Consider the following 25,476-nt stretch of genomic DNA (forward strand, 5'->3'; position numbering starts at 1 on the left):
CAAAACTTGGCAAGAAGCACATGCTTATTAATTTAATTGTGCTTCAAAAACAGAAATATAGATCAATGGAACAGGATAGAAAGCCCAGAGATAAACCCATGCACCTATGGTCAACTAATCTATGACAAAGGAGGCAAGGATATACAATGGAGAAAAGCCAGTCACTTCAATAAGTGGTACTGGGAAAACTGGACAGCTACATGTAAAAGAATGAAATTAGAACACTCCCTAACACCATACACAAAAATAAACTCAAAATGGATTAGAGACCTAAATGTAAAACAGGACACTATAAAACACTTAGAGGAAAACATAGGCAGAACACTCTATGACATAAATCACAGCAAGATCCTTTTTGACCCACCTCCCAGAGTAAGGGAAATAAAAACAAAAATAAACAAATGGGACCTAATGAAACTTAAAAGCTTTTGCACAACAAAGGAAACTATAAACAAGATGAAAAGACAACCCTCAGAATGGGAGAAAATATTTGCAAATGAAGCAACTGACAAAAGATTAATCTCCAAAATATACAAGCAGCTCATGCAGCTCAATATCAAAAAACAAGTAACCCAATCCAAAAATGGGCAGAAGACCTAAATAGACATTTCTCCAAAGAAGACATACAGATGGCCAAGAAGCACATGAAAAGCTGCTCAACATCACTAATTATTAGAGAAATGCAAATCAAAACTACAATGAGGTATCACCTCACACCAGTTAAAATGGGCATCATCAGAAAATCTACAAACAACAAATGCTGGAGAGGGTGTAGAGAAAAGGGGACCCTCTTGCACTGTTGGTGGGAATGTAGATTGATACACTCACTATGGAGAACAGTATTGAGGTTCCTTAAAAAACTAAAAAAAGAATTACCATATGACCCAGCAATCCCACTACTGGGTATATACCCAGAGAAAACCATAATTCAAAAAGACACATGCACCCCAATGTTCATTGCAGCACTATTTGCAATAGCCAGGTCATGGAAGCAACCTAAATGCCCATCGACCGACGAATGGATAAAGAAGATGTGGTACATATATACAATGGAATATTACTCAGCCAAAAAAAGGAACAAAATTGGGTCATTTGTAGAGACGTGGATGGATCTAGAGACTGTCATACAGAGTGAAGTAAGTCAGAAAGAGAAAAACAAATGTCGTATATTAATGCATATATGTGGAACCTAGAAAAATGGTACAGATGAATCGCTTTGCTGGGCAGAAATAGAGACACAGATGTAGAGAACAAACATATGGACACCAAGGGGGGAAAGTGGCAGGGGGATGGTGGTGTGATGAATTGGGAGATTGGGATTGACATATATACACTAATATGTATAAAATGGATAACTAATAAGAACCTGTTGTATAAAAAAATAAATAAAATAAAATTCAAAAAATAAATTTAACTCTGTTTTGTATGGTTGGCTCTGCCTGATCTAAATGTGTGTTTCAGGCATTGCTCACCCCATGGGGGTTCTGGTTCCTCACTATCCCTGGGGAACACAGCATCTTGTTCACGATGCATTACAGCAATGTGCCTGGTGCACAGTTATGCCAGTGAACATTTGCTAAACAAGGATTCTTTTTTGCATGCAGAATTTTCTTTGTTACCCATATGCAGAATTGTGATAGAATAAAACATTTCTCAACTTCAAGCCTGCAATAAATGGAAAAGTTTCATAAAGGTTAGGGAAGAAGACTTGGGGGACAGACTATAATCATTTCAATTTCCTTCTCCCTCTGTCCCTGAGGAATCCTCTCTTGCTGTGGTGATTAAGAATTGATGCATGGAGGGGAGAGAGATAAATTAGTAGTTTAGGATTAGCAGATACACACTACTATATATAAAATAGATAAACAACAAGGACCTACTGTATAGCACAGGGAACTATATTCAATATCTTATAATAACCTATGTTGGAAAAGAATCTGAAAAGGAATATATATATTTTTTATATATGCATATATATATGTATAACTGAATTACTTTGCTGTACACATGAAACTAACACAAAAAGGAAAAAAAAAAAAAAGAATCGATGCATGTATTCCCTCTCTTAGACTCTCCATGATGTGCTCTCTTTTCCCAAAACCATCGTGCATTGGGAACCTTCTTGTGTGGCTGGAATAAGAGGAATTTAGTCACAGATGTGGACTTTACAGTCCATATTGTCTTAGAAGAGGTAAAATCAAGAAGAGTGTAGAGCATTTCTAGAAGTAGAGGGACAGGGAGACCCAGGGGGGCAGAGGTGTGTGTGGGGGGCTTGTGATATTAGATGGATTTCCTTGAGTTCATTAGAACCGGATTTATGCAGACACCCAAGGCTTACAGAACCCATTTAATGTATGCTGTAGACCTGTAAGGGCCCTGAATTGAGAAAAGGCTGCAAGAGTTGTCTGGGCTTGTCCTTCAGAAGGGGAAAGGCAAGATATAACAGGGGAGCTGAGTGCAAGACTTATGACCCAGGCAAGGGGTTGGCAGTGGGGGAGAGCCCTGCGTAGCCTGAGCGGATCCCTAGGGGTGTGGTGGAGGCAGGTGGTTCGCCGGGCAAGCTCCTTGCTCCGTGGACAGCCAGGGAGGGAGATGAGAGCTACGGCTTCCTGAATGTAATCATTCATTGTGCAGAGACAATCCTCGATGAAAATTTTTCTTTTGCCTCCCGGTGTCACATGAAGACATCCTTCCCCAGCTCCCTTGCATCTGGGTAAGGCCGTATGCCTACTTCCAGCCAAAGTGATGCAGATGCAATTGACATAAATCACCTCCATACCTGGCCCACCAAAAATAGACATAAATCACCTCCATACCTGGCCCACCTGCTCAGTTTCCCCCTCTCATTGATGGGGAAAGGTATCCCCAACATGGAAAGAGAATTTCTGAATGTGGAGCCTGTGGTGATAACCTAAACATGAGCACAAAGCAAAGACAGCCAGATAAAGGGCGTTTAAGTCCTCCAATCATGTCACTGGACACTTCCCTCCTTTGGGTACGTGTTGAAATGCTTGGGATGGGGGTGCAGTGGGAGAAATGTTTGTTACTATAATCAAGGTCTTGCTTCTTCCATTTTGGTATATCACCCCTTCTGGGCTAAATAATGGTAATTTACAAGGGTCTTCTTTTTGAAGATTGCAATCACTTCTATAGCCATGATTGAACGTCAAGGCAAAGTCCGAATGGGAGGTCAGCATGAGTCAGCCTGACTTTATAAGGCGTTTCTCTGAAAGGGATAAGGAAAGAAGACGCATAGGATCTCTAGGCTAACCTGAGGCTAATGTGCCTGCCCAAAGGTTCAGGAAAAGTGCCTTCTCTTCCGCACCACTCCCTAAAGAGCAGGTTTGGTCTGAAACTGGGTGGAAGGTTGGTGCTGGCATAAGGGGTAATGCGTCTGATACCCAGGTTCATAGACCAGCCTGCGAATGTGGCTAGAAAGGAAAGCAAAGGGGCTGAGTAGGGTGCTTCCAGAGTCATGGGTTGGACCTCTCTCTCCCTCAAGGCCTGTTCCCTTTCCTGAAATGGACCTTCACTGCACTTCCATACCACCTTGATGGAGGAAAGCCCAGAGGAGTGTTTGAATGTCTTTTCGCCTCTAGTCTTTCTACCAAGTTTGCCAAGTACAGCATGTGCAAAATGGTTGTTCCTCTGACACACAAAGGAATTATTTCAGTGGGATGAAATAACTTCATGTGTGTTATGAGTTGGATAGATGGTATATGAATGTGGGGGCGGGGTGTGGTGCTAACCTGTAGGGAAGCTTGGAATTCTGTGAGAGTTCACAGAAAACACAAAGAAACTCTGGGGCCCCTGGCTGGGATGCTCAAAACTGGGAACGTGGCTTCTGTTTCGGTTTGGAGGCCAATCCACTCTCTTTACATGGTCACACAGCTTGGAGAGCCTTAAGAAAAAGTATTTCTGCCATTTAGAATTTTCTAGAAATGACCAAGATGGTTTCAACTGAGTTTTAATACTTTACTGCTAACTCAGATCAAAGGTTGAGCATCTCACGTTGGTTCCATGTCATTTGCTCATTTGGACGGTGAGGTGGAAGAGAAAGGCCGTGAGGGTTGGTCTGCATAACAACACAATTTCATTTCCTAAAAAGTGGTTTCGTTGCAAATGATGATGAACCTGAGTCTGCGCCAGGCTGGCTGTGGTCAGGGTGGAACTGAGATGAGAAACCACACTTAATCCATGACTTCTACATGGTCAGGACTGAGAGACAGACCTAGGCTTCTGTCTGAGTTACAGAGCGAGTCACTAGTGATGCTTTATTCCTTTTTATTTTTCACTAGTCTTCAAGTTATTGGAACAGCTTTTCAATTATTTGTCGTTTCCTTTTTTTGTTGTGTTTTGTTGAGGTGAGTCATCAGGAAAACTAAATAGAGAAAAAAAAGAGAAAGAAACCAGCACCCCAACCATCACAGAAAGAACACTTCAAAACTACCCATATCTGATCACTGACAAAGCGCTTATTGAATGCAGCTTTATTGATAGTGAGGAGGTGACAAACACGACATACCTTTTAGTTTGTTGTTCCTTATATAGTACAAGAATGTCTTAAGCAAACAAAGAAATTTTGGGCCAAAATTTGCTAAATAATACAAAGATTTTTAGGAGTATTCAAGACAAGTATTTTATTTCAAGTTCCCTGAGAGGGACATTTAAATGGTCTTGACCCTCTGAATGTGCTGGAGGGTAAATTGTTAATATTTTAGAATCTTTAATTCTCATAATTACCATGGAGGAGTGTTTAGGAAACTAGTCTATAGTTTTTAAAATATGAAAAGAAATACTGAAAAATAATTCCTTTGAATGCTGCCTTGTGCTAGAGAATATATCCATCAGTGGCTGGGTTGGGAATCTAGCTCATTCAAAGAAGAGTCATTCAGAGTGGATGACATAAATTAACTTCTTTGTAACTCAGGGAAAACATTAATTAAATGAAGTGATTTTAGTTTCTTTTATCTAGTAACTTGGTTGAATTCGGAAGCTATCTGGCCAGGATAACCAGCAAAATGTGGACCTCTTAACACTTACATATTTCCAAGCAAACCTCTATCTACATGCGTGTTTGTAAAATATACTTACTATAATTGCTGCTCTGCCTTAAGTCACAGACCCAGTCAGTACATTCTCACATTCTTCTTACCTCAATTATGCCTCCTCACTCGTAACAGTCCACTACCATCTAACCCTTGTTTGGAATTATATTCATCTGTACCATTCCTGACCTCCTATTCATAACCATTCTTACAACATAGGAAGTAAAAAGAAAACTCATCCAATGCCACTGAAAGCAACTAGTGCAGGAGGGTTAACAACTCGGCACCAAGAACCTAACTAAAAACGGACAGACTACAGGCTGGTTCCCTGGAAAGTCTTACGTCAGGTCTCTGGCCCATTCCAAAAAAAAGAGCTTGAGTTTTATTATTTCAGCTGCTGGGTAACCTGCTATTTCTCTGATACATTGAACCAATGCTTTTATTTCATCACAGGACTCTGGTATTACAAAAATAACAAGTCCTCTGCTTTTGGAAAAATAAAAGGAGGTATCGGCTTGGCTCCTAAGACTTGGGAGTGTGACTGAATGTAAGCTTAAAACGTAATGAAAATGAAGTAATTTTCCAGTTGGAAAACATGGGGAAGTCGTCAAGTTTTCTAGAGGTACCTGCTTCAGTAGTTGGGTTAAAGAGTGTGTTTCGCTGACACGTGGAAGATGACAGGCATTATTTTGATGCTGCATATTTTCATGTCTTTCAGTGGTCCGTGCAGGATGTTCCAGGAGGTAAAACCTTCACCCACCCTTAGGTTCCATGCTCCCTTCCAATTTGTTATGTCAGACATTCTGGAATTCCAAATTCCTATTGGTCTTTGTTTATTGACCTAATGGTTGAAGCAGGAGACACAGCAGCAATGCACCCAGGAACCTGGGTAGCCCCAATATTTGTATCCTCTGAGTCTTCAGATAACCAATGTAGAAACTACGTTAAATGGTCATTTCAAATGCTTTATCCATTCTAACACATCTCCAGGGTCACCTCTGGAAAGCCACTGCCGAGTTTTTGTGCACTGTGTTTTATCAAGCTCTGAGAGATGAAAAATCCTCTAGTTTCAGCATCTTTCCTCATTTGTCCATGATAAAATATTACAGTTGATTGATTCTTATTTCATTCCAGCCTTAAGCCCCCCACTTCACAATACTTCTAGGATCTCAATGGGAGATACATCTCTTGGTGAGCATCAAGAGATTATGTCTATTTGCCCACTTATGACCTGTAATCCATAATACATCACCTTTTGTCTCTCAAAACTAACGGTATGCTATAGGCTTCTCAATTGTATGAAAATATATGTTTATACCAAACTAAAAGATGTTACAGTCACCCTCATATAGGCTTTGGAAGTTGTGGCCTAAACAACTTATTACAAATGAAAAGCTAATTTTACCCATGGTGCTGCAAGGACAAAAGTCTATCTATAGGTTGTACATTGTGACTTAAGAGCTCAGTGATATAACCAGCTCCATACACTGGTTTCTCACACAGGTTTATTTTTCAGCCTGGGCCAATAAAGAATCAAGGAGCAGATCTGCTCTGTACTTGGAGAAGCTCCTCCTGCCCTGCGTGGGGTTAGGAAACAGCCCAGTGTTTTTACATTAATAACGTCTTGTTCTCAACCCGCAATGTTCTAGCCTTTACCCGAGTGTTACCATTAAATACCCAGAGATTGAACTTTCCATAAGGGGCAATGATATAAAATTGTTCCACAAAGTGTACTACTATATGAACCACTTTTCACAGTTCGAATAAAATATTTTCAATATAAATATTGTAACTCTAGCCATAACCTATCTACACACAGTGGGAGAGGACAGGGCTCACGAAAACCCGGTTATACTGTCATAGATGTCATGTTTCACCATTTAAATAGTTTGTCTTATTTTTCAAAATCCATTTGCACATAACCCATAATTGATAGGCCCTTCCTCTCCAAAACAAGTGAACTATCAAAGAATAAAAAGATAAATTAGAAGAAAGGAAAATATGTATCATTTACTGCCATCATTCCCTTGCTTCCAAACTTGGCGAACATATAAGAAAAATGATATGGAGTGGATATAGTTTAATTTGCAAAGCTAATTTGGAGCAGATGAAATTTTAAAAATATATAATCAAATGGGCATATATTATCTTAACATTTCTATAGAAAATGAACGTGTTAGATTTTTAATTAAGAAATCAGGATTGAAATCAATTGGTAAACAATAGAATTTACCAACAGGGGGACCCATTCATCCCGCTATTGCCAAATCCAGGAATTCCAAATGTTTCCTTCATTCTCACTCATCTAAAAGACTGGAAGAAATCAAATTATTGTTATTGGTTGCATAACCTTCAGGCTGTATATGCTATATGTTAAGGATCCTTACAGACAGAGTTTTATTTGGTGTTCTTCTGGGGGCTTACATGAAGGTCAAGGTTGCCTTTAACCATCTTGATGTAGTTTTTAGGGTGAGAGTACTACTTGCAATTCTTTTAACGGGGGACCAAAGTAAAATGCGAATACTTCTAGGAGAAACAACAAAATGGTTTAAATTTACCTATAAATTAGATGACTGATGTCAGTTCCTTGTTTGAGAGTAGGATTTTATGATAGGAAATACTTTTGGGGGCCTGAGGCAGGGAGGAGGGAATCACCGCTAAACCAAAGGCATCAACCTGTCAGCCCCTGGGTGGAATCCCTGTTACTTTCCCGTCAGTATTTGTCTTAAGCTTTATGATTTTCTCCTGGGATGCCTTTCGAAATCCTTTACTCAGGCATGTATAGGAAAAGAAACTGCATAGAAACACAGAATTAAATCTTAAGTCCTTATGGATGTAGACTGATTTCCATTTAAAAATGAAGCCTATAAAGGACTATTTTAAACTCCCTAAAGAAAAAAAAGAGAAAGGAAAATAAACTTTTGTACGAGAAATCTCTTACTCACACAGGCTTCGTGTGTATTAAAGTGCAGAAGCACAATCTCAAATGTGGGTGCAACCGCTCTATGTTTAGAAAGGAGGCCGCGATGGAAGTGTCCACCGCGAGTTCTGTCTGCCACCCAGTGGCCGCTGAAATAAATGTCTTCTTTCCTTTGTTGGCTCCGGCCCTGTATTTTGCTTAAAAGAAAGAAAAAAAAAAATCGACAGAGAGGTAGATGATGCCACACCAGCAACTGAAAACCACCAAGGCAGATGCCTCGATGGACCTGAAAAGACTCCCCTGCAGTAAATGTTAGATAGTTTCCTTTCCGCTAGCTCACGGCTGAACCGCGATGCCTATCTTCTCTCCCCGCGAGCCCGCGGCTCCCCGGGTTCAGATGCTGACGGGCACGGAGGACACCGAGCTGGCGCGGGACTCTCGGGTCACGTGATTGGGCATGGCCAGGGTGCAGCACGACACGCCCACGGTGGCCTCGGGCAGTTCGTCGTCCTCCGTCCACTCGTTGAGCTCGGGGCTGAAGCACTGGATGCACTTCTTGTACTTCCTCTCGCCCTCGTTCCAGCCGCCCAGCAGGTAGGCGCGGCCGTGCAGCGTCGAGGCGCCCGCCGTGCTCACGCCCACGGGCAGCGGCGCCGCGTAGCTCCACTGGCCGGCGGCCGGGCTGAAGCTCTCCACGGTTAGCACGTCCACGCGCTCGCCGCGCGGCCCCAGCTGGCTGCCGCCCATCACGTACACGCGCTCGCCCAGCGTCACCGTGCAATGCCAGCCCCGCGGCGTGCTGAGCGCCGGCAGCTCCTGCCACGCATCGCGGGCCGGGTCGTAGGCGCACACGGAGCGCGAGTAGGCGCCGCCGATGTAGCCGCCTGTCACCAGCACGCGGCCGTCGGCCACCGCGCTGGCGTGGCAGCAGCGCGCCACCTCCAGGGGCGCCTTGGGCTGCCACTGGTTGGCGGACGGCACGTAGCACTCGAGCGAGGCCAGGCCGCCCTCGGCGTTGCGGCCGCCCACGGCGTACAGGAGCCCGTTGAACACGCTCAGGCTGAAGTGCGTCCGCTTCTGGTTCATGCTGGCCAGGTGGATCCAGGTGTTGAAGCGGGGATCGTATCTGGAAGTGGTAGAGCAAGCGTGACAGCCTTGTGGGCGGCAGCCGGGGAACCCAGGTGACGCCGCCAACCAGGACGTGGGAGTCTCGACACTATCCTTGCGAGGAGGCTGGGGACCCATCGCAGCTCCTCGCCTGGAGGCTGCTAATCCTCTCTCAACCAGTAAAAAAGTGTGACCCTTGGGAAAGGCAGGGCAGGCATAGGTGCCTCCTCCCGTTTATAAAAGCAGCTACTGGGAGACCACCCCGCTGAGACCGACCTCCAGTCCCCTTTCCTTCATATTCAAATCCATCATCCCGTAGGATTTAGGGGATGCGCACGTGGAGGAAGGGTGGAAGCTGGGTATTTGTGGAATCGGAGAAGGGAATATGGCCACATTAAAGTCAATTCCACATATCTTCAGACACCAGCCACCCCTAGCTCATTCTCATGGCTTAATCAAGAAAGTTGACTGAATTCCTACATTCTCACAAACCCCTTCTTGTTCACACACCTCTCTTGGCCATTGCCGCCGTAAAGCTGTCACTAAGTCTTCTGTCATCTGTTTATAATGAGAACAATAGAACTCATGTCCCAGTGCATCAACAAAACCTTAACTTTTGATGCTTCTCTATTTTCTAGCACTTATTAGTAGGTCCGACTTTTTAGTGTAGGGGTATATATTTTTCAGTGTTCAGCATTACAGTTATTATACCATAAACACTGAAGTCAATACCTCAAAAACAGTGACTTGAGTACAAGTAGTTATCAGCAGGAGGAAAATAAGCACCCATAGTAAATTAACACTTTCCATAGTTCCAAGTATTGTAAACACAGAACTGACTCTGTTTGATGTTCATTCATGTTTGTCTCATTTCACCTCCAAATCAAAACTTAGCCATAGCTATAAATTAAGGGCTAAAAATCAATTGTTTGGATTCGTTTAAATGACACACATGTACATATAATGAAACAATAAAGAATATTTTTTATGATTTACTAGATGAATTTTCAGATCTTACTCATTAGTTATGTTTGCCTTTGAACCACTACCATGATAGAAGCATGACTTTCTGAACATTTCATGTATATAGAGGTTTAATTTTTTATTATAAATATACAAAAATAACATGCATTTGAATTCCACTTTCTGCAGGATTTAGCATGCTTTTACTCTTGTTTACATGTATCAAAAATATTGATGGTATTCAGTCTTTAAGGAAATACTTAAAATTAATTAGCTGCCACATTTTTAATGATCTCATTCTAGTTGCCAGTTATGAATCTGAAGTCATCAGTAACAGTCCACTTAAAAAGAAATTTTGTACCATTTTAATCTTTCTTGCCATTTAATGTTAAAAACTAACTTTGCACCCAGTTTCTTTCAAAAAGGCAGGGTATTGTGAAGAGCACCCTGACCAGAAATGAGAAAATGTGAATTCTACTTACTAGTGGTGTCACTTCTCTGGGTGTCAAATTTCTCACATGTAAAATCAGAATCATCATATCTTCTGTGCTCACTTCATTGGCTTATTTGGAAAATTATAATGCATAATATATGTGAGTGCACTTTATATAATGTGAAGTGTTACATATATGTAATGTGGCATTATTATTATTATTGATTTACTGAGCCAATGAATTAAGCTAATAGGCATGATTAATTTCATTCTATGTCAGGGCAATTTCCTCATAATATTGAACGATTTCTATTCCTAAATAAAAGAGCCAGTACCTGCAGAAATTGCTGACTGCATGCTTGGCTTGATTTCTTGCGTCATTCTGGTCTTCACCACCGGCCACATAAAGAAATCCATCCATCACAGCCACACACTGATTAAAACTCTTGGCTGGCATCTCTGTAAGCTTGCTCCATCCATTTTCAGGGTCTCTATACAAGACGTCTCTGCTAAGGGACTTCTCAGTAAGGCCTGGACGGCCTCCCACAGTGACAAGCACACGACAGCCCCCTCGGATTCTCGTGCGTCTAGACTGCAATGTGTTCTGATGATAGGGAAGTAAGTGGTAGTTCATAGCATCTACAAGAAGCTTGTGACAATCAGCATCTTGCATCATTCTCGGTACTGACTGAACATAACTGACCAGGTCTTGCGCAGAGATGGTACCAAAGCGAATATTGCTCAAAAGATCGGCAGCGCATTTCACTCTCTTTTGGTCAAATTCTAACCATTTCATTGCAATCTGGAATGCTACTATTTCAGAAGGCAACTGTAAGTCATCATCTATAAGAAGTTCATTAATTTGCTCAAATGTAAGTTTCATAAACTGATCTGATTCTGCAAATTCAAGGAAGTTATCCCGGATAAATTTTTGGGCTGCTGCCTTTGCGTTTCTCAGGGAGTATGTTTCGGCAATGTTAGCAACGTACATGCAGTTCTCAACACTCATTTCTTGTATCAGAAAATCACTGCACATCTTGACAAGGGTATGGATCTGAAGATAAATAGCAGCAGAAATAATGCTTCCTATGGTATACAAGGAGAGAGTGAGCTTTCCAGTGTAGGCGTATGCAATGACCGTGGCCAGGCCCAGTGGTGCGATATCACTGAGATCCACCCTTTGGGTAGAGGGGTCTTTTTTTAGGATGTTGTAAAAGTACTCACTGCAAGAAGCCATCACTGACTTGTGAACGTCAAAGGATTTTGTTTTGGTGCCGATGACTAAGTCGCAAAGGAAGCTCTCCTGCCTCATTTTACTTAAACCTTCCAAGAGGTTGGGGCCATAAGAAGCATCTGTTAATTCAGAAGAGATGCAGCTAAGGCCATTGCCTCCCTCCAGGAGCCCATTCAAAGCGTTGAGTTTGTTGAGGGGGCTGTCTTCTACAATGATGGTCATCTCATTGATGTTGCCTTTGTTCTTTCTGACAGTCTTCTTTTTGGGGGCCATGGTGGCTGTCACAGGCAAGAACTTGCTAAAAAAAAAAAAAAAGACACGGTTTTATTTTAATTGTGCATTAAACTTTGAAATGCTACGTTGAGAAACTTTCCTTTTTTTAATAAGATAGTAGTTTTTTAATGGCATAATGTAGATTGATTAAGTCTCGAAACTAGATTTAAAGACTTACATTAAACTAGATGCACATCTTATTCACAGTTTACTTCAGCATCGATCATTGTAGACAATTCTAGAAAAATTTATATTATCAAATGAGACCTCAATAGCTATATGGCCAAGTAATTTTATGTAGCAGAAATGACCCAATATTCTCTGATCTACCTGTACAGTTATTATGGAATAGTGGTTAAACATCATTTTAAGGGCTTAGTTTATGTTCAGGAAAAAGCGAATGACAACTACCCTGAAGTTTTTCTCTCTCAATAAAATATTATAACACTAAAATTCAGGAATCCGTGTTAAATGTAGAATATATATTAGAATAAATGTGCCTAACAATCAATGGATAAGGAATTGTAATGATAGTCACGTGCTTTCTACTCTACATAGTCACTACAATAATTTCCAGTTGAATTTCTAAATGACTCACAAACACACACAAACTTACACAAGAACTAGAACAAAGTAGTTTTAAAAAAAATCTTAGAGTAGGAAAGACCCTCTTAAGCATAACATAAAATCCAGAAGCATAAAGGGGAAGACTGAAATATCTGAATATTAAAAAAATGAAAACTTATATTTATAAAACAGCACCAACTATTTAAAAGACAAGCAACAGACTGTGAAGGTAAATATTTGTAACATTTTTGACAGATAAAAGGTTAAAGTGAAGTTAACACAGTATTTATTTTTAGTTATTTTTTGGCCTTGCCAGGAGGCTTTCCGGGTCCTAGTTCCCCAACCAGGGATCGAACCTGGGACCCAGCAGTGAAAGCGCCAAGTTCTAACCACTGGACCGCCAGGGAATTCCCTAACACTATTTAAAGGGCTCCTAAAGTTAATAAGTCAAAGGTAATCCAAGTAGAAAGTGGACAAAGACTATGTCTAGGTAACTAGGTTGTTCACAGAAAATAAAATACAAACAGTTAATATTTTTTAAACGCTAAACTAACAATAATCAGAGAACTGTCAACTGAAATCCAGAGAGCCTTTTTAATTTTTGTCATCAAATTTTGCTTATCAAGTGGTTAAAATATTTTAAAATATTCAGAATATCAGATATTGGTGTGGTACTCTCCATACATTGTTGATGGGAGTACAACTGATACAGTCTTTTGAATAATAATTTAGCAGCCCATTAAGAATAAAAACTATTTTTATGCTTTGACACTAAAGTTCTAAATCTACTAATGTGCCTCTTAGAAATATATTTATATAGATGCTGACATATTAAGGACAGTAACCATTTCCTATTATCAATGTTATAAATATTTGAACCAGTTTTTAAATCTATAGGAAGTGTAGATTTAGCTCTATTACGTAGCTCTGAACAGCTCTAATATTAAATGTAGCCTTGAAATATATTAAGTTTACCAAATAAATACATAGCCCTTAAAGTATCACAGGTTAAATTATTTTAGCCCTTCTCAAAATATTGGGCATAGTCATTAGAAGATGCCACACTTAGACTTTTAAATGGATTTTATCTATAGCCGTTCACTTTCTTGTGAAATTACTGGTGTAACATTTTTTCATTTTTATTTTTATTTTTTATTGAAGTATAGTTGACTTACAATGTCATCTTAGTTTCAGGTGTACAGCACAGTGATTCAGGATATATATATTCTTTTTCTGATTCTTTTCCCTTATAGGTTATTACAAAACATTGAGTATAGTTCCCTGTGCTACACAATAGGTCCTTGTTGTTTATCTATTTTATATATAGTAGTGTGTATATTTTAATCCCAACCTCCTAATTTATCCCTCCCTCCCTTTTCGCCCTTTGGTAACCATAAGTTTGTTTCCTAGGTGTGTGGATCTATTTCTGTTTTGTAAATAAGTTCATTTGTATCTTTTTTTTGTTTTTGTTTTTGTTTTTTTAGTTTCCACATAGAAGTGATATCATATGATACTTGTCTTTGTCTGGCTTAATTCACTTAGTATGATAATCTCTAGGGCCATCCATTTTTTTTTAATTTTCATTTTAAAAATAACAAAATCAGTATGTGTAGTTCAACAACTCACAGTTTGCTTTATATCATTCCAGATAATTGTATATGCTTATGCAAACTTATATTTGCATAGTTTGAGCAGTGGTGTGCTGGTAAATCAACTCTCCAGCGGGGGAAAAAATCCCGTATTTGTAAGGTGCTAATTTCTTTAGTACAAATACACTCGTTGTGGTTGGTTTTAAGCTACCAACAACCAGTTTGCTAAATTCCTGAAAATGTAAATTGGTTCTCATTAGCTCCAGCATACCACTATAAGAGAACTTGTATCAAAACAAGTTTATGCTATATTATTCAGCAGTTTGCTTTTTTCACTCGGATGTACTCATGTACATCTTTCCATATCAGCACATACATAAATTTATATCATTCTCCCTAACAGCTGCATAGATTCCCATAGTAAGGATATATAAATCTTGTTCAATTATTCTCTTGTTGATGCACATTTAGATGTTTTATATTTTTATAGTTTTTGAGGGGTGGTGTGTGTGTGTGTGTGTGTATCTGTTTTGTCTTACTGTTGAGTTCATCCTGAGGGGTAAAACTTAGCTTTGATGCCCCTTGAAAGTCTTCAGTTTAATTACTGGAATAGATGTTAAAAACAATTCCATAACCTTTCTATTGTGTTTGTTCCTGTTCTTTTCCATGTGGAAGGAGAGTAGCAAGTAGGTAGGAAACAGAGGTCTTTTGCTTTGCCAGGGCTTTTTTTCTTCCTCGTTAAGCTTTGTCATATTCACATTTATTTTTGTTTACAAGACTGTAGCACATTTGTCCTTCCTCATTCTTTCTTGCAGGCAAAGCCACATGCATCCTTACCTTGTGAAACACATTTTCAACCCACCATCATTTTAGTCTTCAAATGCATTTGACTTAGGTGGTAAGTGTCCCCTTGTTGGATTTTTCTGGGGAAAATTTTAAAAATTTTGCTCAGCAAGTAGTTATCAGACACCTATTGCTGTGTGGGCGGCACTGTACTGGGAATGATGGAGCAATACAATATGTAATTTGTGTTAAATAGATAAACAATGACAAGTACAAAATGACAACAAGAAAGTAGGGAATCACAGCAGAGTAACTTAAAAAAACAAAACAAAACACAACAAAACAAAAACCCAGTAGATTCTACCAGTAGGAGTACAAATGTGTTTTTGGAAGTAGCCCTGTCTATTTTCCTGGAGGAAGCCCTCTGGGCAATTTTTTACTCATTTGGACGTGGGGCTTATAACCACTCATTGTTTTGGAGGAAATCCTGGAAGTTAAACAATACGCTTGTAAATAATCCATGAGTCAAAGAAGAAATTAGACAGTATTTCAAACTGAATGAGAATGAAAATGAAAATACAGTGTAAATACCAGCTCCACTACTTATCTGAGCTGTGAGTTTCCATAGATTACTAACCTCTTAGAGTCTCCACTCCACTGACTTACCTCTAAAGTAAAGATAATAATGGTGCCTGCCTGTAGGGTGGTCCATGAAAGCTTAGTGAGAAATGTCTGTACAGCATTTAATAGGGTGTCTTGCAAAATGTGAATGTTCAAAAAATTTGAATTGTTTTCATTAAAATCAATAACCTTCTTAGATGTGTTTTGGGGAATGAAGGAAGTAACCTGTTTAAGCTTTGGGGTGAAGCCAATCAGAGAAAGTGGCCACAGGATGGAGGTGCACTCATGGGGATCAAGAGGAGATTTCTGGAACAGGTAAACATTTCTAAGGGATTTTTGAAAATGCCAGGGAGAGAAATGGAACTCATGCAATGACATAGGCTGAAGAACAGATTATTTACTTTGCTATGAATGAGAAAGGTAACCCTGGAAGTTTAGGAAACTTGGGACATAGGTTATGTAAGGAAAATAACAGATTATATGGAACAGATTGAGTCTATGAGCCTGGACTTCAGATTTCAAATGAAAGGAACTGTTTTGTTGGAGCGGAGTTAGGATGGGAAGATTTGTAGATAACAGGAATCTTGCCGGTTCCAGGAATGAAAGGTTTTTAAGAGGAGTAGGTATAGGATGGGGAAGGCCTTTAAAGCAGAGGAAATGCCTGTTGTGAAAGCAGGGAGGGGTGACTCAGCACAGGATGTGCAGATGAAGAAAACTGCTGGAGTGAGGGAGACAGGTAGGCAGGTAACATGAGGATACAGAAAGGATGCTGGATGCCAGGAAGGGTTTGAACTTGATGAGTTGCTATGCAATTGAGAAGGATTAAGGAACCTCCAGGAAGGAGAGGGCGCACTGGGGCCCTAGTGAAATCAGTCAAATTTCCTCCACGGCTTCCTTCTGTTACTTTCTGTTGCTGCCTTCTCTTTCCTCCATGGTCTGGCCTTCTTGCTGCCCCTGGTGTTCCCATGGAAACCCTCATGACCCTTTATATGAATTCTCTTGCCCTTGTCCCATTTTTCCAGGGCCCTACTGGGTGACACATTAGCTAGTCTGACAGATGATCCAAGCTAATCCATCAGTGGGCAAATCTACTCTTTCTCCCAGATATGCATGTTTTTTGGAGTTTTTTGGGTTTTTTTTTTAATCAGTGTACTCCTATGACTCACATACAAATTTCTAACAGAGCTACCACTGTGGAACATATATGCATATTCTTTAAACTAATATTATATTATTATTTAAATAATATTTTAACATTAATCAAATTAAATTAATTTAATCTTAATATTATTAATTAATATTTTAAATATATATATTTTTTCTTAATAAGAGAGGGTTTTTAGAATCCTCAAAATCACTGCGTAAAGGTAACTGGCTTCTTTAGCTCTAAGATGCAGGAGACCACTTAAGAGAGTTTTGAAATCAGAGCCTGCAGACCACTTCCTGGTGGCCATATTTCCCCAGATATGCTCATAAATTCAGTCTTTCTCTACTAGAGCTGCCATTACATCCTGCTCCTAGGTCTGCACCTCGAAGGTGAGGCTCTCCATCCACCTGCCCAGGTGTTCTCAGTCTGGGCCATATTCCTTCAATAACACGCTGCAGACCCCTCAGAGAAGTCTGGGGACCAGGCTCACTCCTTGGAAGCTGGGCTCTGATGTTGTCCTCTAGGCTGCAGAGGTGTTCACTGACCCCTACATCACAAGAAATGCTCTTCCTCTGGCCCTGCTCCTCCATCTCCCAGGGAGATGGGGCTCTGGCCATGGCTTTTCTCAATTTAAGGCAAGTATGGTAGGACAGCTACAGGGTGTGCTCCAGGCCCTACTGCAGGGAAGACCAGCTCCCTCTTCATGGGTGATCAAAACCCAGAGGCTATGTTCTCACAGGGCAGACTGGGAAGCCTTTGATGACTCTCTAGGACCCTCACACTGAGGCCTTTCTGACATGTCACGCTGGGTACACACACACACACACACACACACACACACACACCACGCCAATTGACCAACCAACCAGCATTTTTCTACAATCACACTTGAATGAAAAGCAAAGGCAGCCTTAAAGGAAAGAAGTTATAAGAGGGCAGCCTAAGGAGTCATGAATGGAAGGAAAGGGGAACAGTTTAACTCACTTCCATTTACTCATCTGGTCACGGTGCTGGACTGCCAGGCTGATGGTGTGGGCTTGTAGAGGATGATTAGAAAAAAATGGAATATTCACAGAAACGTACTACTCAGCCCCAAGGTCATATGTGAACAAGTAGTCAAAGCAATTTGCACAGAAGTCTCATTGTCTTTTCAATTATAACATATATAATTTTTACAGTTATACAAATGTTCACTATGCACCCCTGGGTCATACTGTAAATGATCACAATGGTGGTCACAGTGATACCAAAACGTGGCTACAAGGAAGAAGCGGTGGTTACAACGAGTTGCCTGTACATGTTCTCATACAATCCAGAGTGTAACCTAGGTGTTGAGTAATCCGTTTCGAAAGCATTCCATTCTTATTGATCCAATAAGTTGGATGGGGGTTTTACTTACTCTTCTTGTTGTTTTCAAAGCTTTTTGTCTTTTTCTTTTCTTTTTTAATGAGTGAGGGCCTTGTGGCCAGCGGCTTAGGGACCGCCCCCCACCCCGGGCTTGGTAGCCGGGCAGTCGCTGTGATTTCCACACCCCAGGGATGGCTTTGACTGGGGTCACGGTCAGTCTGCATGGGGTTTGCATGGTGAGGGGAACAGCCTATCTGAGCTGCCTGCAACTGGGACAGTTTCAAGACTGTTTCTACGTTTTTGCTGAAGCACGAAGGGCATGATTCTCCCTCCCCAGCCAGGGGGCTCTAGTGAGTTGCCCCCTTGGGATCAAAAAAGAGCTTTACAGGTGCCCCGGGACAGTCAGTGGCCCTGCCGTAGCAGGACACGCTAGACAGAGCAGGTCTAGCCCCGGCAGCTGAGGTTGTGGATGGGATGAGCAGCTATTTGGAGGCACTGCAGCGCCCCCCGTCCCTTCCCTTTCTGGGTAAAAGAGGCGACTGCACACAGTGCAGAAGGTTGTGGAAGGCTCCCCAGGCTGTCGGAGCTATCCCTTCATTCCGTGGAGGGAGCTCAGAGAATTCTTCTCTGGTCTGGACCCCATGCCTCCTTCCCTCCCCCTTCCATCCACTAGCGCCCAGAGCAGCCTCCCGGGTCCCCTGGAAGAGCTGCCTATTAGAAAGTGGGCAGAAGGGCAACAGAGGCACAATTCCACGCCCTCCTCCCACTGCCCACTGCTGGTCTTGGCTCTTGTGTCATTTCTATGATGATAGTGTTGTGTATTCAACACGTGATCAACAGCTGGGCAGTTACGTGAGCCGTCAAATTTGCCGTGCTCTTTTGTATTTGCCAATCTAAGCATGTGAATAATTAATTCCTAAATATAAATCACCAAGCATGAATCTAGACTATGTATTCAATGTAAACTATTACTTTCATTTCTACCTAAAATAATAATTGTAGAGCTAGCATGTATAAATTGTGGAATAACTGTGTGCTGAGCCTAGGTAAATACTTGACATGATTTTATTTTTTAAAATTTAAGCATCATGAAAATTCTAAAAGGCAGGTAATAGTATGTTCATTTTACAAATGAAGAAATTAAGGTTCAGAGAGAGTTTTAAAAACATATCCAAGGTCACACGATGGGTATATAACGTGTAGTAGGGCAAAGATTCAAACCCAGATTGAACCCTGACCCCCTATATAGCCCTTATATCCAGGGCAAGTTGAAATCTGTCACAGGTTAAAAAGTTAACTCCTTCCAACATGGGAAGTTTGAGATTGCGTGAGGTGGAACTCAAATTTATAAAATCAAAGTTTGGATATGGAGAACATGAAATGGTTCTTTATAGCTCCAAACACTGAAATAAAAGAGCTGCCCTTTTAATTGTAAGACAGATTCGTTTGGGTACATTCAGAGCCTGTGGGTTTCTTTATCCTATTAGGGGTTGTAAGGCTATGAAACTCTAGTAGTCTGGGTAAGCCAAAAACAGAAGTAGGTTCAAGGACATCTTGTATGAATCTGTTGATCAGAGAATCAGACACCTCCTTTTCAGTGTTAGGTTGAATACAGAATTATCAATTTTTGTTTAAAGACAAATATTATCAATTTCTGATGGCTCAACTTAGCTAGAGGCCTGCTATCTATAACATATACACACTCTATACATAAAGCTAACTTCTATTTTCCAAAACTGGATACAGGATGCAAGGACCCTGTGCTAAGACTTTTGGTTTTGGTTTTGTTGAAAATTTTAGTAAAATAGCTCTTTCTTTTACTTGTCTTTTGTGTGTGTACGTTAAGGTTGCAGGAAGTGGGGTTAGAAATCTAGTTTGTAAGACTAATGTCCCTTTGGTGGTCACAGAACTGAGAATTGTGTTTTCATGTTAATTTTGCTCTAAACATCTGAAAGACCTATGGCAAAACATTCAACTTTTTAGGATTTCAGTTTAATCATCTGTCAGATGAGATGTGTACCTTTCAGTTGTAAAATTTTACAGAGAGTTAAAAATAAACAGCTGGCTTTTGCTGTCAGAATTGTCAAAGTCCGGTCTGTATCACTTCTCCCCCCTTCCCCCCGCCCCCCAATATGGCCTTTTAGAACCCTAGCATCAACTCATGATCAGATATGGATAAACCAACAGAGACAGGGGATTCTCCATTTGCAAGTCATGCATTTGGGTCTGAGTTGCCAAATTTAGTAAATAAAAGTATAGGATCTCCAGATAAATTTGAATTTTAGAAAAACCACCAATCTATTTTAGTATTTAAATATATCCCAGGTGATATTTGGGACATACTTATAATAAAAACTGGTTTGTGGTTTATCTGAAGTTCAGTGTACTTGGGTGTCCTGTATTTTATCAGGCAACCCTTTTCTGGGTTGGGTTTCAGGTGAGCCCAGGAATTCCATGAACATTTCTGGAATATTATGAAAACATGTTGTGCATGTTGTTTATGTGTATTTTTCTATAAAGTGGGCCCAGAGCTTTCAGAGGTTCACAAAAAGGTACATAACCCCAAATAGATCCAGAACCGTTGGACTGAAATGAGGCTGCCAAGACATGGTAACATAATTCTACCCTCTTCTACAAGGGGGCAAGTCCATGTGACAGGATCACACCTGTCCCTCCTGGCCTGAAACAGATTTCAGATGAAAACTCCTAGAACCAATTACAGAAAAGAACTGTCACTTTATAAGTAAGAACATTCTCTTTCCTGCTGCCCTCCACCCCGGCCTCCTGGGAGAGACTGTACCCAGGGCAAGCTGGGAAGCCATGTGTGCCAAAGTGTCACTGTCACTCTCATGCCAGAATGAGCTGGGGTCCCAGAAGGTCTTCTTGCCAAGGGGGCGTCAGCTGCGCCTGCTCCGGGTCCCCGCCACATTCCAGCCCCCCCGTGTGTCGGCTGGCAGCCTGACCCCGGAATAGAAACACCCAGCCTCTGCCTCTTGCCATTTTCAGTGAAGTCCAACTTTAGGGGGCTTTTCTACTTTACTGTTTCATTTCCAAAAGGATTTCTAGCATAAAACATATGTCAGCATTGCCATAGGTACACATTTGGAACAAAAACTTGTTTCACAGTTAAATTAAAAGCTGTTCTTTTTTTGCAGGAGGGATTTTGTCAATAGGTTCTATTTCTGGGGATTCAAAGAGTTGTCTGATTTGTTTGCTACCCATTTCAACAAAACTGATTACATTTTATCTAAACTTATCAGATACTAAATGTTCCTGATGGTTCCTGATAAAAAATGGAGGTGAAACTCTAAACTTTATGAACAAAACCCAAGAATTTTATTTTCCCCCTCCCCTCTCTATAAAATAGAGGAAGAAAAACCTATATTAGGCTTTAGAGACTTAAAATTATTGTTAGAAATTACAAGTCACTTTACTTTCATAAGGCATCCCTAGCATGCATTTCTATTGCTATGACATTCTTCTCATCTATCGCACTCCTTGGATTTCAAGAAGATGTTTTCTGGCTCCAACAGGAGGATCTGACCCAGCTGTAGACCACTGTCACTGAAATCACTCTACCACCGCGAACTCAGACGCCCCACCCCACCCCCACCCCCACCATTCAAACCCCAGGATTAGAAGACCAGAATTGGAGATTGAGGCGCCAGCTCCTTACCGTCCTGTGTGAGGGGCGTCCCCGACTTGTGATGGTGAAGTTTCAGCAGAAGATTCCTTTTGAGAAGCAATCTGTGGAGAGAGAGACAGGGAGAAGGAAAATCCGTTGGGGAACCACCAGCAGCCACCTGACGCGTCCCAGCAGCAGCAGTTTTTAGAGTGACCTCTTGCCGTCCCTCTGGCTGCAGCGCCGCCCGAGCCTGCGCTCTGAGCCCTCCTCCCCCTTTTTGGCTTCAATTTCAGGTCACCCCGGGGCAGAGGGCGGAGCCCTGGTTGGTGGAGAGGGCTTGGATTTCTTGACCTGCCCAGTAGTTAAAAACAAGAAAGTCAAGAGCTCAATCAACCTGGGAGTGTGGAAAGAAAATTAACTAGGTGGGTATTTAATTGTTGGAAGCAGATTAGAGTGTGTGTACTTGGTAAGAGAAAGGGAAGGTTGTGGATAAAAATGAGCTACTAGAAAGGTTCATAGCCTGGTCACCTCAGGTCCTTTGAGAAGATTGGGTTTTTAAATAGACTGTTCTTTAGAAAAGGAACTTGGGGTAGCTCACATGTGGCACCAGAATCACTGGAGTCATTGTACAGTTCAACAGAGTGAGGTTCATGACCAGTCCCTATTATCCGGTGATCCACAGGGAGGCCTGAGATGAACACACACTCCAGCACACATGCAGCTTGGGGAAATACTTTGGCAACGCTTCCTGTGGAAAAAAAAATGTAGAGGGTTATAACTGACCACAAGCTTTAAATAGGCACCAAGAGTGTGAAATGGCTGCTAAAAAAGTTACCCTGATATTAGGCTGCAATAAAAGAAAAATAGATCATGGAAAATAAATGTTCTAATTATTCTTCATTAGTCAGATCATGCATTCAGCATTACTTGGCCGCTGTGGCACACTAAGAAGTTATTCTGTATCCTGAAGGAAGTGGCTGGAAGGAAGCTGGGTGTATTGGGACCATCTGCAGAAAAGGAGAACTAAGAGAGGACTTAGGAGTGAGTCTCCTGGGTGCAAGTGTTTTGGGGGCTGTTGGGTAGCAAGGGGGTTCAATTAAAATTTTTGTAGCTTAAGATGTCAAAAATTAGGCCCATGGGTAGAAACTCCAGTGAAAAAAATTAAAAATAAGGAAGGAGAACTCTGATAACAAATGGGTTCTAGTGATGAAAAAGAACCAGTTCCCTATGATTAGAAGGGTGGATGTAAAAAAAGCTATATCACTGAGGTGACACGGAGGAGATTCTTGCTCACATTGGATCATCTCTGGTGTCTTTCCAACTCTAAAACTCTATGATTCTATATGTATTTGCCTCTAGCTCTCCTGACCCCTCTCAACTCATTGGATAGCATCTTAGTTACCACTTCTATTTGAATTCCAGCCAGCTTAAAAAAATTTTTTTTTAAATTTTATATTGGAGAATAGTTGATTAACAATGTTGTGTTAGTTTCAGGTGTACAGCAACCAGCCAGCTTTTTTTTGTAGGAAAAACTCTTTTGATTTTAAAAAATTTACTTCCACCCATAGATCTCCAGCCCAGAATGTGTTAGAAGTAAATCAAAGAAAGCTCTTTATTCTATGGTTGACATAAAGCTAATGGAGGACAACTCACTCCAAAATGATCCTTTTTATTTCTACCTCCTTGAGTCCAACAAAGGACCAGAGCACTCAACTCTATTCTTACTGTGATAAAAAGTCAGCCTTATATCAGTATTTATGGTAATGATGATATAATGATGGAAAGGGCCGTCAAGAGGTAGGTGTGGGAACCAACACTATTGTCTTCAAGTGTTCAAGACTGTTAATTTCAGTTCAGATTGTTCATGGGAACAACCCTGAGATAATTCTTTCAATAGTATGTTTGAGGTAGAGGTATGAACCCAAGTGGAAGAATAAATGGCAGAAATGGAAAATCTAAGAGACACTTCAATTGAAAAACATTCACAGAGTAGCTGCACATGCCAGGAATTCAACTACTGCTGTGGTTGGTATGCTGGAAATAGCGGGCATGGAACATGGGTAGAAAAGGAGCCTGGAAAGGAGGCTGTAGTGTATATTAAGACATTCGATCTTTTTTTTGTTGAAGTAGAGTTGATTTACAATGCTGTGCCAATCTCTGCTGTACAGCAAAGTGACTCAGTTTTACACACATATAGACATTCTCTTTAATATTCTTTTCCATTAAGGTTTATCCCAGGAGATTGGATATAGTTCCCTGTGCTATACAGTAGGACCTTGTTGTGTATCCATTCTATGTGTAATAGTTTGCAACCCCAAATTCCCAGTCCATCTTTCTCCCTCCCCCCTTCCCCCTTGGCAACCACAAGTCTGATCTCTATGTCTGTGTCTGAAGAAATGTGACCTTTATTCTTAAAGCAATGGGGACCTATGTGTTGAAGTTTATTTTAACGAAAAGATGGCCATGATGAGATTGGTATTTTGGAAAGAATGCTCTGGCATTTGGGGAGTATAACCTTTGTAGAATATAGAGGTTTAGAAAGAGATTGAAAATATTAGGTGAGTTATCAGCAAAGACTAGGGTAGAGTAGGTGGTATTGGTGACGGAGAACATGGGCTAGGATTGCCCAGCAGGATAGAAGGCCCAGTTGAGGTCAATGGCCGTGACTGTTGGTCTGAGACCTGTTAGCCTGCTTGTGTGTTTTTCTTAAGCCACGTTCAACTGCAGAGAAACCAGAGAGCTGGATTTAACTGGAGAAGGGGTTTTGCAATGTGGGTAATTTATTTGTTTCCATTGCTAGCGCCCACCTCTCCTTCACCAACCTTCCCTGACCCTCTGCCACAGACCAACTCAAATGTAAGCTCTGTGAGGGCAGGGATCTGTATCTGTTTTGTTCACTGATGAGCCCCAAGTGCCTAAAACAGTGCCTGGCACATAGTGGATGATGAGTCATTGTTTATTAACTGACTAGGTGAATAAATGAATGAATAAATAAATTTTGAATGAGTAAGATGAAGTTAGAGAACAAGAGACTTAAGAATGTATGCCAAGAAGTATTATAATGACAGACCACAAAACTGAGCTGAATAAGGGTGGATATGAAGTCCTGAGGGCGGGGAATTCTTCTTGTTAATTGCTGCAACCCCAGAACCAAGACAATGCCTAGCACATAATAGGTTCTCAATAAACATTTGTTGCATAAAAATATAATACTGACTACACAATAAATTAGAAAGATGAAAAGTATTGTGATATTTTGCTTTTTACTCATCCTAGTTGTCTCCTACAACAATTCACAGGGATTCTCTAGCTAAAACGTGTCTTTCAAAAAAGCTTTTATAGCTGAAAGAACCACTGGACGATAACCCTTGGTCCCCAAAGTATATGTATCTGCTGTAGATTATAGCTCTGATCACTTAGCCAGTTCTCAATTCCTACTCTCAGTAGGAAGTCGTTTAGAATGCTGCTTCTCAAACTTTAATGGATACAGGAATTACCTGGGAACCTTGTTAGATAGCAATTCTGATCAGGTACATCTAGAGTGGGGCCCAAGATTCTGCCTTTCTAACTAGCTCACAGGTAATGCTGATGTTGCTGGTCCAAGGACCACACTTTGAGTAGCAAGGATTTGGAATGCTTGGTTACTCAATATTGGAAAGGAAGGAGTTTGTTAAAGGGCAATAGAAGCCATTCCATCAGAACTCACTTAGTGTTCTAATACCACATCTTCAGATCTACTGGAAGAAGTTCCCAACCTTTCCTTCTTTGCATCATTAAAAATGGACCAGCCCTCCTTCTAAACCCAGCTTTAGATCACAG

General features: G+C 40.9%; 1 protein-coding gene across 1 annotated transcript; it reads right to left on the reverse strand.

Moving 5' to 3' along the window:
• Positions 1-4,455: 4,455 nt before the first annotated feature.
• KLHL31 (kelch like family member 31) lies at positions 4,456-21,897 on the reverse strand. Its single transcript, XM_059938982.1, has 3 exons — positions 21,709-21,897; positions 10,807-12,003; positions 4,456-9,094 (listed from the first exon to the last, which is right to left on the reverse strand). Exons 2-3 carry the CDS (start codon positions 11,976-11,978, stop codon positions 8,362-8,364), a joined length of 1,905 nt encoding a protein of 634 aa, XP_059794965.1. The 5' UTR covers positions 11,979-12,003; positions 21,709-21,897; the 3' UTR covers positions 4,456-8,361.
• Between the last annotated feature and the right edge of the window lie 3,579 nt (positions 21,898-25,476).

The sequence above is a fragment of the Balaenoptera ricei genome, chromosome 11 (genome assembly GCF_028023285.1).
Source record: "Balaenoptera ricei isolate mBalRic1 chromosome 11, mBalRic1.hap2, whole genome shotgun sequence".
Classification (NCBI taxonomy): Eukaryota; Metazoa; Chordata; class Mammalia; order Artiodactyla; family Balaenopteridae; genus Balaenoptera; species Balaenoptera ricei.